Source organism: Crocodylus siamensis, chromosome 1 (genome assembly GCF_052110815.1).
Source record: "Crocodylus siamensis isolate JL-2025a chromosome 1, ASM5211081v1, whole genome shotgun sequence".
NCBI classification, from domain to species: Eukaryota; Metazoa; Chordata; order Crocodylia; family Crocodylidae; genus Crocodylus; species Crocodylus siamensis.
In genome coordinates this window covers 185707883-185723128 of record NC_143395.1, presented here as the reverse complement: position 1 = coordinate 185723128, position 15246 = coordinate 185707883, and the positions used below count along the sequence as shown (strand labels likewise).

At 44.6% G+C, this 15246-nt stretch overlaps 1 protein-coding gene across 1 annotated transcript; it reads left to right on the top strand.

The window, feature by feature from the left end:
* Positions 1 to 392: 392 nt before the first annotated feature.
* Positions 393 to 14470, top strand: CNRIP1 (cannabinoid receptor interacting protein 1). The gene is made up of 3 exons (XM_090031543.1): positions 393 to 620; positions 701 to 845; positions 13033 to 14470. The coding sequence occupies exons 1-3, from the start codon at positions 442 to 444 to the stop codon at positions 13195 to 13197; spliced, it is 489 nt and encodes a 162-aa protein (XP_089887669.1). The 5' UTR covers positions 393 to 441; the 3' UTR covers positions 13198 to 14470.
* Positions 14471 to 15246: the final 776 nt, after the last annotated feature.

The window sequence follows — 15246 nt, the reverse complement described above, 5'->3', positions numbered from 1 at the left end:
AAGCGGCCCTCTGCCTGAAAGAATTGCCTGCCCCTGAACTGTAAGGCCGCTATGGACTCGCCGTCAGGAAGGCAAATGCACGCGACTATGACATTTGAAAAGCCCACTGGACAAGCGTGTCAGTCTAGGTCCAACATTTCACAGGGATGCCAATGGACGCCCTCTCCTCCATCTCCCGGGGAGCGGTCTCCCGGAGACGTGCGTCTCACCCCTGGAGCCTGCAGGGCCGCCCTGGAGGGTTGGCAAAGCCCTCGCCCCGAGCGCTGCCCCCCGGGAAAGCGGATGACAGCGGCCGCAATCACGGCGGGGGCGGGGCCGGGGGGCCGCGCGGGCCAATGGCAGCGGCCGGGCCGGGCGAGGCGGGGCGGCACCTCCGCCGCATCCTCCCGCCGCCGCCGCCGCCGCCGCATCCCGGCCCCGCGCCGCGTCCGCCCCGCAGCCATGGGGGAGATCCCCCCGCTGGTGCGCATCAGCCTGGCGCTGCGCATCCAGCCCAACGACGGCCCGGTCTACTTCAAGGTGGACGGGCAGCGCTTCGGCCAGAACCGCACCATCAAGCTGCTCACGGGCGCCAAGTACCGCGTGGACGTGCAGCTGCGGCCGGGCACCCTCGCCGCCGCGTGAGTGCTGCCGGCGGGCGGCGGGCGGCGGGGCCGGGCCGGGCCGCGGGCGCTGACGCTGCCGCTTGTGTCCCCCGCAGGGCGCTGGGCATCGGCGGCGTGAGCGTGCCGCTGGAGGAGAAGGGCCGCGACCCGCAGCTCGTGTCCTACGCCGGCGTGTACGACACGGAGGGGGTGGCGCACACCAAGAGCGGCGAGCGGCAGCCCATCCAGGTCCACATGCAGGTGCGCGGGGCGGGGCGGGGCGGGGCGCGGCTGGGGCCCCTGGCCTGCTCCTGCCTGCCCCGGCCCGGCCTGCAGCTGTGCCCACAGAAGGCTGGCACCCGCCGCTCCCCTGGGCACTCTGCCCGATTCAGGGCGGGGAGGGGTGATATCTAGCAGGTCAGCATGGGTGTGTGATATCTGGGGCATGGACGTGTATGTGACATCTAGTGGGTCAACGTGTGTGTGTGTGTGTGTGAGTGATATCTAGGGGGGTCAGGTAGGGCCAAATTAACACACAGGCAAACTAGGCACGTGCCTAGAGTCCTGAGCTGCCCCAGTCCTCCCCTCCAGTGGCCCCGTCTGCCTTCCTGTCCCCACCCCTCTGCCTTGCTGCTTCCTAAAGGCAGCTCTGAGGCCAGCTCCCTGCAGGCAGCAGGGCCAGGATGGGGAGGGGGATCTCAACTGGCCTGGGCCCCATGTGTTTGTTTGCCTAGAGCTCACTAAAGGGTTAATTTGGCTGTGGGGTCAGCCTGTGTGTCTGTGATGTCTAGGGGGTCAACCTCCCCCTCCTTCTGTAGGCTACTGACTGGTTGTACCCTGGAAGGACGAGTCTTGCCAAAGCCTCAGGGCTTTTGGTGATGCAGTAGGAGCTTGGGAATAGGAGCCTGCTCCCAAGCCAGTGTGCAGATGCTAAGCGATCCCTGCTGGCAGTGCTTTCTGTCCCACCCATGTGAAGTGTCTGTCCTGACTCCCATCCTGAGGTGCCTTTGGCTTCCCTGTGGTGCATGCAGGCATTTGGAGGGATAAGTCAGTCTTTGAGAACTAACTGAGGAGCTCCCTCATTTCTGACCATACATAGATGGCTGCATCACCATAATATCTGAGCACCTCATAAACAGGGATGACTCTGCTGTGAGTAGGACAAAATGCACAGCTTCCCTTTCCAGGAAATTCCTGCATTTCCAAATGTATAGTACAGTCACACACATTCTCTGTGTTTACACGCACGTGTGTATGTGTGTGCACGTGTATAGTACTCTGAATTAGAATAAAAAGACAAAATTTCCCATAAGCTAGTGTCTGAGAGGAATAGGAGAAAATTATTTTGAGGGTCACTCTTACAATAATATTACTCTTATGGTTTTATAGGATGGTTTGGATAGGGATGATCCTGCCTCAGGCAGGGGGTTGGACCAGATGACCTCATAGGGCTAGAAGGAGCCTCCAATCTCTCTGATTCTAGGAAGCTATGAAATAAATAAGCTTTTAACCAAAAAGAACGCTCTGAAACCTTCTGTTCTGGTAATGTCACACTGAGATATTCTCCCTACCCTGCCTGTAACAAAACAGGTGTGTTCCCAGGGAGCTTTCAGCTTTTTTAATAAATGTTCCACTGAAACTTTGCCAGTAAGCTCAGCCCATCAACATTTTATAGATGGGGAGCTGAGGCCCATACAAATTAAGCGTTGGATCCTATTCCACGCTACTAGGTGCCTAAGCACAGTTCTATTCTCCCTCTTCTCGGTCCCTGAAAAAACTGTTAACATGTCTACTACGTAATATGCCACATCTTAAGGAAACATCTTAGCCTCTAGTCTAAGGCAGTGAGGAGAAAGAGGAGGATTTTTTATGTTATTGGTTTTCAGGGACTCAGCACAGTGGAATGGGATCATGCTTTAGGGATGAAATAGGACCTGGCCCTAAGTGACTCCCACAGGAATTTGAGGCAGATTCAGTGCTGAGGCTGTTTAGCACCTTGATCACAAAACCATCCCTCTTCCCCTTCACTAGACTGAAATATATCTTCCCATGTGAATTTTCTATAAAAAAAATATATAAGCATCTCAGCTGTTTTGGAGTCCACATTTTTTACCACCAAAAAACCCCACTAGAATACTAGATCTGGCTATTCAGTGAGTTCTTCTGGTGCCTATAAATATTGCACATGGCTATGTAAAAGATTATTTTGCAAATTCATGCACTCAGAATTTAGAAAATAGGAGGATAATATACTCCCTCATCTATATGCATTATGATAGTGTGATCATCTAATTATAGACTATCACCATCCCCCCACTCCCCCTTCCCCCAGCTTCTCTCCTGGTGTACAAAATGGATGATGTTTGCTTAAGAGTAATTATTCAGTGGTTTTGTTTTCCTCTCCTAAAACATTGTGAGACTCCTTGCCCTAGTTACCACATACGATTCAGATCCCACTCTGAAGACAGATTTATTCATTTCCGCATGGGCTTTTCTGTAGCATTCATTACTGATTCCTTCAGAGTCTTCCACAAATGTTAATTTAGTTTCACAAAAACCACATGATGTTAGGGGGTATTATCCTTCCATCTCAGATGGAAAACTGAGCTACAGAGATTAAAGTCAAAAGTATTCACTAATTTTGGGTGCCCACTTTGAGATCTAGGACATGACTTTTATTGATAAAATTATTTGGCATTATATAACATGTATAGTATCAAAGCATAGCGCCTATTGGCTTCACTTGCAGCTGTGACTGGATTCCAAGACATGCATAAAATGAGGACCACATAGGCACCAATGACCACTGAAAATCTTGTTATAAGTGGCTTGTCATCACATTACATAGGATCTCTGAGAGAGAGGCAGGGATAGAATCTAATTCTCCAGCACAGCCTTCAACTGGCTTAACTATGATCCCACCCTTTCTTTTTCTATAATTCCATGTTATGCACCTTGCAGCTTCTGCCACAAATTAAAGAGGGCTCCTGCAGACAGTAATTTTTTACTATATAATATCAATTCAAGTCCCATAGCCCTCTATTCTGTATAGAGGCTTAACTCATAACACACTATCCTAATGCACAGGCAGGCCCCCAGCATGGAAGAATTTAGTCTAAATAATTCAAGTTTGCAAAGCTACAAGTACCATAAAACAGCTACTTATAATGGGTATTCAGCAAACTTCATGATGAGCAGTGCTACCTGCCCCACTTAGTATATAAAGAATTTTATAAGACTATACAATATACATGCTATAATCTATGTGGTAATTCTTGAAACAATTAATAGTGCATTGCTAACCCATAATTATTTTGTAATTGGCCGCTATCACACCAATGCTTCACAATGTAAATAACACACTTGGAAAACTGACAGGAACTATTCCCTGGAGATATCAAGGTGCTAGACACTTCCATTTCAGGCTTTGCCTCAGATTTTCAAAGAAGAGACTCAAATCTGCTAGCAAATGCAGCTAGGGTGAAAATAGCTTTAAAACTTCAGGAAACGTTGAGGTCTCTTGTTCTTATGTCAGGGTGGGTCATGGAAGTCTAGCGATACTCACTACCTTTCCTCCCGTTGCACCTAAATGGGGCTCACACCTAGCAGGCAACTCCCAGCTGAAGAACTTTAGATCATATGAGTGCTAGCAAAGTGTCAGGCAGCTGAGTAGGTCTCCAATAAAATTAACTTTTTGTAATGCTTTTAGAATAATAGATTCATGCAAAATTAGGGTTGGAAGGGATGCCAGAAGGTCATCTAGTCCAACCCCCCTACTCAAAGCAGGACCGTGCCCAACTAGATCATCACAGCCAAAGCCTTGTCTAGCCAGGTCTTAAATAACTCCTAAGGAACTTCCACCACCTCTCCAAGTAACCTGTTCCAGTGTTTTACTGCCCTCCTACTGAGAAATTTCTTCTTTATAGCTAACCTAAACTTCCCTTGCTGAAACTTGAGACCATTGCTCCTTGTTCTGTCATCTGCCACCACTTACAACAGTCTAGCTCCATCCTCAACCACCCCTCAGATAGTTGAAGGTTGCTATTAAATCCCCTCTCAGTCTTCTCTTCTCCAAACTAAATAAGGCCAGTTCCCTCAGCCTCTCCTCAGAAGTTTTGTGCCCCAGCCCCCAAAACATTTTTGTCGCCCTTTGCTGGACTCTCTCCAATTTGTCCACACCCTTTGTGTACGGGAGGGCCCAAAACTGAACACAGTACTCCAGACGTGGCCTCACCAGTGCTGAATATTCACCAGGGGAATAATCACTTCCCTTGACCTACTGACAACACACCTACTAATGCAACCCAGTATGCCGTTAGCCTTCTTGGCAACAAGGGCATACTTCTGGCTTATTTTCAGCTTGTTTTCCACTATAAACCCCAGGTCCTTTACTGCAGAGCTGCTGCCCAGCCAGTCAGCCTCCAGCCTGTACCAGTGCATGGGATTGTTCTGTCCTAAGTGCAGGACTTTGCACTTGTCCTTGTTGAACCTCATGAGATTTCTTTTGGCCCAATCCTCCAATTTGTCTGTGTCACTCTGAATCCTAACCCTACCCTCCAGCCTATCTACTTACTCCCCCCAGCTTGGTGTCACAGCTTTTGTATTTACATTGATTCATGAGAGGGGGAAAAAACATCCCATCATGTCATGCACCCTTTTTTGTCATGTAGTTGTGATAAAGGGGGTCTCTTTGAAGTTATAACCAAGTTAAAATGCTTAGCATGAGAAATTAGTTTCATTTCTTAGGAATATACAGTTACTACTTGTACTTACTCTAGTATGGAAGTGAGTATACTAATGGCTAAGTCTTCTAGCATGCCCAATTTGAAACAGATAGATATTTCCTGATGCTTGACAGAACTGAGCTAACTCAAGCTGAACTGAGCACTTATTCAGTAAATAAAAGTCCTCATGTTTTTTCATGAAGAGTTTATTAAACTTTTTTTTTAAGTTCTTCCTAGTGTTAAAGAAAAAAATTGCAATAGAATGTAAACTTTCCCACCACTTGCTCAAATGTAATACAAGACTTAATCACTAGCAATTAATTAAATATTAAATAATGAAGAAGGGAACAGACCTTGTTAATGTTGTGTAGAGTTGAAGATCCCAGCAGCAGTAGACCCCCACAGCTCTCTTTGAGGAAATGTTTCATGGAGGTTTCTGCCTGTGCAGTCCCAGGGGGTTTTGGTGTTTACTATGTATGCCTTTAAAGTTGGGGATAGATCCTCCCTATAAGAGTCCCTTCCATAACAATTCGCATCAGTTGAGGATTGGGCACAGGATGCCAATTTTCTCCTCCTTGTTGTACTTCAGGGTACATTGGAGATCTTCCTGCATTATGTTCTCAGGCTTTGTTTTCTGCTGGAATTTTCATTAATGTGGTAGTCCACACAAATTACACAGCTTTCAGGCCAGGTCAGTACTGGTGTTGTGATGGGCCAGGGAATATCTGCGGACCAGGATTCATTTGGTAACAGCCTTTTTATTGGATCAATAGTATAGGTGGTGAGATGTTACACAAGCTTTTGGGCACACATCTCGGGTCTGGGAAAGAAGCAGTTATGCTTAATTACCTGGTAAGAATAAATCTCTTCCCTTTTGAATGGTCTTAGACAATATCTAACTATGTAAAAGAATATCTCACTTGTCCTTTATGTGATCTATAACTGTGTCTGTTGAGAGAGAGGTACCTACCTGTGTTAGTCTGAAGTCAGACAGAAGGCAGAGTAGCTATATGTGGTAATGAGATACCCAATCAATTAAATTGTTTATTAGAGTTCTCTATTAACTTAAGCAGTTCTTGACCATTCTTTTTAAACCTTTTATGTTTTTTTTTTATGCTTGTGCTACATAACTTTTTTAAAAATATGCAAATTAAGAACTGTCCTGTGTTAGCAAAGTATGCGCATAAGTTAATTATGGAGGCCTAGGTCTTTAACTAAGGTACTTCGTTATAGTAAAGGTAATGGCTGATACTGTCATTTGCTTGGGTAATTAATTCCTCTTAAATCTTTGGAATAAACAATTATCTCCTTAACTTTGGACTCAGTATTTGCTCATGGAAAAACAAATGCTCAGCATAATGCCTGAATTTTCAAAACATCTTCTCTTTTTGGTAGGATATCAGTCTATGTAATGTGAATATGTAAGATTGTATTTTTTGTAGAAGTTAAAAAGGCAAGCATCTCTTGGTTCCTACGGAAGGCAGGATGGAGTGGCTCCTTAAAGACTAACTGGTCCAGAGAGGCATAAGCTTTGGTAGATGACTTTGGCAGATGCTATATGCCATAAGTCATATGCTATAGTATCTGATGAAGCAGGTTGTCACCTGTGAAAGCTTATGACTCTCTGAATCAGTTAGTCTTTAAGGTGCCACCAAGTTCTGCTTTCTGCCTGACTTCAGACTATCAGGACTAACTACCTCTCTTGGCCCCTATGGCAAGAGGCATCCAACATGTTCTGCTATAGTCCCCCACAGAACATGAAATGCACTGCTTCTCACAGATTGAACCTGCACAGAACAAAGGGTCTCCATTTTGCTAGCCACAGTATTTTAACCCTGGAGGTGCAGTGTTGCTGTGAGACTTGGAAATCCAGTAGTTTATTTTTTGCACATATGTTAAAATAAGCGTAAAGGCCAAGCTGGCAAAGATGGACTTCTAAATGCTGGTTATTGTATTGAGATACCAGCCTTGAAGTTACAAGATTCAAAAGGGCTAAGCAGGTACTCGGCATCTATCAGGATTTGGTTTTCAAAACCAAGTCCTTCAAATGCAGGCACCTAATATTTAATATTAGAATCTAAACATGGATTCCATTGCTAAAGGTATGTAGAGATTAATAGATATAGCATTAGGCATTCAAGTTTGCAAATTGTGTGGCCAGCACCTGTCTGCTTTCCTAAGTAGCATACCAGAACCTAACTTAACTTTGGTTTAAAACATTATACACTTTGTATATAACTAGTCCCCTCATAGTTTTCCTCAGGTTGTGGTTAACTTTTCTCCTTTACCTTTCCTATGAAAGGTAGTGGTCTGACAGTCTAGAAATCAGGATACTGCATAAAGTATAAAAGCTAAGGCCTCACTGAAGATAATTGGCTTCACCTAAGTAAGAAGTGTATGATTCAGCTTTCATAGATGCACTAGTCTTAACAAAGGAGTTTTAATGTTCAGAAGAAAGTTAGCTCATGGTAATTTATCAGCCAAGATAATTTATTGTTAAAAAACATAATGATGTTTCCTGTGTGCTGTGCCCTACTTATCAGACAAGCTGTTACTAATACTCTTGGTTTAAATCAGTAGTCGCTGAAATTGCTGTAACAGGATGAGGCCTAAGTCTTTACATCAGTGATTTTAATTCTTCATCTGGATTACATAATCTCTTAAATTATGCCTAGTACCTAGGAAACATCTGAGCATTTTTCCAGATCTCTGTATGCATGTAAGGTACTTGACCTAGCTGTGTCTGAGTCTAGCTCTGGTGCAGGCAATTATTTTGGCTGGAGGGCGGCTCAGTGAGTTTTGGAGAGCTGTTGTGGGCTGCAAGGGTAGCCCCATCCCTTGACTGGTGCCTCACCCTGGTCACCATCTTGAGACTGAAAGTCCTGCCCCCTAAATCCTGACCTTTGCCACCAGAAGTCCCTCCCCTCACCTTGTGAGGGGGTTTGCCGTCTTGGAACTAGAAAAAACCCACCAGATTATATACTAAAAATCAAACATCCACAATAACATGTTTTAATTTTATTTTAAAAAAATATTTATGTCCTGATCTGTGTGTGTTTGCATTGTGTATACAGAAGTGATTACAAAATAGCTCAAAATGAAGTCTTACTTTTATATTGCAGGGCCTGTTGGGGGGCATGGGGCTCATGGGAGGCTATAGGTGTGTGTGTGGATGCAAGGGGTTTGTGTGGGGGTGTGGGTATGGGGTTTGTGGGGTGTGTGGAGGAGGTGGGTGGCTGGCTGGCTGGGGGGGGTGCGTGTGGGAGAATGGGTGCATGTGGTGGGGGGGTGTGCACAGCAGTGAGTGGGGCTCCCCCCAGAGGCACGGGTGTGTATGGTGTGGGTGCATGTGGGGAGGAGTGCGTGGGGGAGGGTGTAGGTGGGTGCAGTGTTTGTAGGGTGCATGATTGTATGTGGGAGAGGGTGGGGTTTGTGGGGGAAGGTTTGTAGATATGGTGGGGTGTGCACGGGAGCCCCCTCTTGCCTGCCCCCTGAGCCAGTCAACACCCATCCCCACCCCACAAAAGCCTGGAGCCTGCATGCCTTGCGCTGCTTCCCCAACACCCCGCCCTGCCCTGTGCCTACTCCAGACTGACCTTGGCAAGAGTAGACCAGCTGGAACCTGTGCCACATCCCAGACCTCAGCCCATCTCACACCTGCTATGCACTACTCGCTCATGGTGCGTCCTGCTGCCCCCTGGGTATGCAGTGGAGCTGGGGCAGCTCCACAGCTAGACTGCCTTTCTAGGCAGACCAGCCAGTGGCAGCTTCTTCCATCTGCCACCAGGAGCCCACACCTGGACTGCCCTGCAGCTGCTCTGCACTGCCACTGCTGCTCCACACGGCAGCCTGGAGATGGCAGTAACAGCAGCAGAGACACAGGGCAGCCCAGGCTTGGGCTCTGGGCAGCTGGAGCAGGAAGCACCAGGCAGTGACGAGGGGAAGGGCTGCTTTCCCCCTGCGCTAACCAACAGTTTCTGCCCAATAGGCACTGCTACTACCACTGTTTAGTGTAATTGGGAAAGTCTAGGTCAAGGCTGTGGCACAGGTCCCCACTGGTACCACAGGGCTGGGGCCATCAGCAGCAGCAGATGAAAGAAGCTGCTACCACTTGGTCTGCCTAGAAAGGCAACTGACCTGCAGAGCCACCCCAGCCCCGCAGCATGCCCAGGGGTGGCAGGATGTGCCCCAGCTGGATAGTGCCTGGCTCAGGCAGAACCAAAGGACCCACCACAAGCTGGACTGGGCTCCTCTATGGGCCAGATCCAGCCCACAGGCTGTATTTTGTCCACCCCTGATCTAGCTCTACCCTCTGGAGGACATGAAAATAGCTGGTTCCACAGTATAATATTCTCTGATTGTTTTCTGTGATTTCCTGTAATGACTGGGCTTTTCTTTTAAGGCTATGGCAAAACTAAAGCCTGATTTTTATAAATAAATAGATAAATAACCTTTGGCATGCAGAACCTTCCACTGCAGTCACCGTTTAGTTTAAATTACCAGGGCACTGGGAGCAGGTGCTTTTTCAGGTGCCACTTAGATACCAAAAGCCCCCTATGTGCAACTGTGGAAAACTAGTAGTAATTCCTCAACTACAGACACAGAAGCTTCTGCTTCTGACTGGGTCAGAGGGGCTGGAAAGGCATGTTGACTTACCAGCAGTGATGATCAAAGATCAGCTCCTGAGCCCATGACTGGAATAAAAATAATCAAATGGAAAAGTAACTGAAAATGAGCAATGGAAACATTTAAAGAGGAACAGTGCTAAAAAGAATAATAAAATTTATTCCATTTTACTTGCACTGACTTGGTAATGGAGAGTCTCCCAGTAATGGAACATGCAGCAGTGTGTGGTTATGATGACTAAAGCTAATGCATGGAAGTCATCATACCTACACTTTGAAGACAGCATCTGAGATCTTGATTTCATTTGCACTGGTGAAAATCTATAGTATCACTGTTGAAGTTGGGCAGTTATTCTAACTTTACACTAGGCCAGCAGTTAGCAACCTTTTCAGGTTATGACCTGGAATGACCCAGCTCAGGTCAGAGGCAGGTGATCGGGTGTACTGTAGGACCTGGCCACTGCTGCTTTACCCTATGGTGATATGAGGAGAGCTCCTGCAGCCATTGCTTCACCCTGTGGCACCAAGGGGAGAGGTCTCACAGCCACTGCTTCTCCCCATGGAGGCAGAGGGACAGCGCCTACCACTGAAACCCCCACATCACCAAAAACTACCAAAGCCACCCATGTCTGCAGGCCAGATCTTGCCCATGGGCCATATGTTGCTGACCTGTACCAGGTCAGCTGAATCAAAGCCTAGCTTTGTCTTGCTTATTCAAATGTTTTTTCAGTTGTTACACTGGAGTCTTGCAATTAATCTGAAAGCATAGGCTTTCTCATGCAATAAATAGATGCTCCACTTCCATTACTGTAGCTCCAGTACCATCTTTTTCTATATAACATTTTCATTGTAGCTTCAGTTCAGAAAAATGTCGAATGCAAAAAACTCAGAACTTCTAGGCCCTCTTCCCCATCCTAGAATGTAAAGAGCCACTAGTAAATACTTAGAGACAAGTGATGGGTGCTAGGAAACAGCTTAATTATTTCATAACTCGGTAACACATAACAATTAGCAGTGATTATAGGAATATGCAAAAGGGAGCATCTCTCATTTTAGGCTGGTGCTAATGTAAAGTAGAATCTGAGTGAAGTGCAGCAAACAATATGGGGGCATCTTGACTCAATCTACAGACTGAACTACACTGTAAAGAAAAAAAAGGGTAAGTGAAGATCTCAAAGCAGATACAGGCTAGACAAAAGAATTGTCAAGTGGATACCTAATTGATTGGATCACATGCCCAGAGTATTTATCAATGCCTCAATGTCCAGTTGGGAGGAGGTATCAAGTGGGGTTATCCAAGGAGCTGTCCTGAGTACAGCAATAGTATTACTAGGAGCAGGCAAAAGGGGTGCCCGCCCCAGGCATCACGTTACACAGGGCACCAAAATTGCCCCCCCCAGACCCTCAGAATCTGCGCCTTGGAACAGTTCCTGGCTGTTGTTGCATTAGGAGCAACAGAGCTGGGGTGGCCAAAGTATGCACATCAGTAGCAGCTCAGCCAGACTGTTTAGGGAATTTAGGAAATTCCCAGTATAGGTAAGCCTGAATCCCCCCCACTCTCGGACCCCTGCCCCATGCACTTCCCTTTCTTGGCTCTTGGAACCACTGGCCCTGCCTCTCCTTCCCTGTTCTACTGCAGTATTTGCCCTGAGTACCAGCTCAGCTTGCTACTTGTTTAATATCTTCATTAATGATTTGGAAAGTAGGATAGAATGCAAACTTAGTAAATTTTCATATGGTACTAAGCTGGATGGAGTTGCAGACGCTCTGGAGGGTAACATTAGGATTCAGAATTACTTTGATAGGCTGGGGAATGGCCCAGAATTAATTTAATATAAGTTAGTATAGGTAAGTGCACGTAGGACAGAACAATCACATGCCTAAATACAAATTGAGGGATGACTGGCTAGACTGCAGTATAGCTGAAAAGGTCCTGGACTTTATAGTGGAACAAAAGCTGATTTGGAGCCAGCAGTGCACTCTTGTTGCAAAACAAGCCAACAGCACACTGTGTTGTATTAACAGGAGGTTTGTTTGAAAATCAAGGTAAATGATTCTCCCACCCAGTTTAGCACTGGTACAGCCTCACTTGGACTCCTGTGTTCAGTTTTAGGACAAATTAGAGTTCAGAAAGCAGCAAAAATATCGGAGGTCTAGAAAATATGGTTCATGAAAAACAGTGAAGAACTGGGATTACTTAGTTTGGAGAAGAAAAGATTGAGAGGGGATTTGATAACAGTTTTGAAATGCATGAAGAATGGTTGTACAGAAGATGGTATCTGTGGCTATAGGAGGCAGGACAAGAAGTAATGGTCTTAAATTGCACCAAGAGAAATTTAGATTGGCTATCAGAAAGAACCTCCAACTCTGAAAGTAGTTAAGCATTGGAGTAGGCTACCCAGAGAGCTGGTAGAATCTCCACCTTTGGAAATTCACAGTAACATATTAGACAAATATTTGTTTAGACAAGAATGATCCTGTCGAGCAGAGAGTTGGACTGGATCACCTACTAACATCCCTCCAGCCCTATTTTTTCTATGATTTTAAAGCAAAAAAAAAGAAACTTGCTCCAGCTTTGGGGTATGGAGTACAGTGCCTTAGTAACATGCTGAAGTAGGATCCTAAAAGAAACATAGCACATGGCACAGCATGTCTCAAATGTTAACATGCATATGTCATGTATTCTCTAATATGGCATGATCATCCACCTGAAGAACCACTTGGGGCCATCATGTCACCAAGTGTTGCAGGATTCTCCAGGAGAGGGTTATGGGACTGATTATCCACTGCCTTCTCTTACATATGCAGAGAGTGTGTATAAAATACTTGATCAAAATGGCAGCATTTTTATTCAGTTTGCAGAGGTATAAATGGAGAGGAGAGAATCAGGTCCTGTATATCCTAAAAATTGCACCTAGGCATAAGGGACTGCCTGAATGGTATAATGGAGCCTTGAAAAAGCTTTTGATTTTTGCTATTGTGAGAATAATAACCATTATGCTAGTGGGTTCTATTTGCAATGTAGTTAGACTGCGTTGCATTAAAGAAAATGGAACAGAGCCACTTGAGCGGTTTAGCAGATCTATTCTTTCTTCACAGTTCACTGACATTGGTACTTTTGAGACAGTCTGGCAAGTCAAGTTCTACAACTACCACAAACGGGATCACTGCCAGTGGGGAAACAGCTTTGGTAGCATTGAGTATGAATGCAAACCGAATGAGACACGAAGTCTTATGTGGATCAACAAAGAGATCTTCCATTGAAGATGGATAAACCTGACACTGCTGGACAATCTGTTTTAAAAAACAAGTCTACCTTTTAAACCAGCAAAAAGGCCTTAGCAAAGGCACACCATAAAGTTGTTCTGTCCCACATGGTACCAATAACATGTTATACATCCAGTGGGTGCCATTAAAACATTGCCATTAGTAGTATATTTTTATTATGGCATCTGCAGCATTCTTCATCTATAGAACTGAGAATATTGCTGGTCACTTGGTAAAGAAATGTGTAAGGTTGTCAAGATTTGGGTTATACCCACTCTGCAGCTCCTCTAGATGTAATAACCTTTGTGAAATCCTTTGTTTCGTTGCTTGAGATTTTGACACATCATATTGGTGATTATTTCTGTATTTATGTTTGTGTTCCCAAATCAACATGCTCTATTGTAAAGTTTGTCTTCACTTCATCACAGTAGATGGCAAAAGTGCAATTGATGGATATTTGTATGTTTAGTGAAATGGCAGCTACTATGCTGCTAAAGTTGTATTTTCATATCAGGAGATTTGGAGACTTATCAACTTTCCTTCTTTTGGGTGTGGTAAGATGTATTGTGACAGAATTTCCTATTTTGTGAGATTTGTCACCACTTTACTTTGCTACATTTCCCAGTCTCTCAAATGATTTTTAAAAAATACAATAGAAATAATGAAATGCATTACCCTAAAAACATATGGAAAAGCAATAAATCTGTGGTCTTAAAGGTAAATTAATTTCTATCAATGATAGGTATATCTCTCTGGATATCATATACAATACTCTAACTGTGACCACTACACATTTTGCTGATTTTGTTCATTTCTTAAATCAGCAGTTCAAGTGCTAATCTGCTTTTCTTAAAAAGGCTTTCTGCTGTGACCAGTAAAATCTTTCCAAATTGATGAACTTTTTAAGCATCGCAAATGTATTGTACCAAAACCTACAAACTTTCACACTGACCAAAAGTGCTCATCTCTGTGAGGATAAAGCCCAAATCCTGCATGTGTTTACACATGTGATTTCAACAGAACTTTTCTTGTAATTAAAGATCAGCATGTTCATAAGTATCTGCAGGATCATGACTTAAGGTGCTATGTAAACACTGTTTACACCTTTGAAGCAAAAGAAAAAGTACACTTTGATCTCTCTTTCATTAGCATGAGTTACTATTATGCTGTCCCACCTCCAAACTCTGCTGAATTAAGTTGTCAAGTTTTTGCATATCAGTTGTTCTCATATTCCTTTGTGAATAATTTGTAAATTGTGTCTGTAAATTGTAACCACTTTTGACCTTTGTAATAAAGGACTTAATAATCTCTCTGAGTGTGCCTCATCACACTAAACATGAAAAAATGCAGTCACTTTCAAAAGTGACTGGTGATTTGGGGCACACAACTGGAAATTTATTGTAATGAACCTGGGCCTGCTTTTGAAGAAACAGTATTCAGTACTGTCTGAAAATCAGACCCTCCTCAAGGTGGCACAAGTTAGCTATCCATAATCACTAGGCATACAATATTTTTACTGCGTGTCAGAAAGTGGTAAAACAACTACAATACTACATTACTGGAGCTCTTTCCATTTCTTTTAAGCTACTCCTCTGAACTCCTACTTTGTGACATGGTTTCATGAATTAGTGACAAAAGAATTTACTGTGGAACCCATTGCCCTGAGTTTGTGCACCAAAATCTAAGTGGTAATTTTTTTTTTAATTAAAATTTCCAAGTCCGCTAGGCTGTGCAAAAATGCCTAAAATCTACCGCTTGAGTGTTATCTTCCTGAGTGAGCAGAGTTAAAACTAACTTCATTGATACTTGGGGTATATACAGACATTCAGGGAGGTTATGGGGAAATTAGATTGTGCTAAAAATGGCCACCTGACCTAACTTAGTTTGCCCAGATGTGGACCCTGCACTTAGATCCTTAGTTATGTTGATCTAAGTGGGAACAATAAGGCAATTCAAGACAGATCAGTCTGAAAATGGCCAACCTGATCTAAGTTAACTATACCTCAAAGATAGTGTAACTTGGATCAGGTTAGGCACGATTGATCT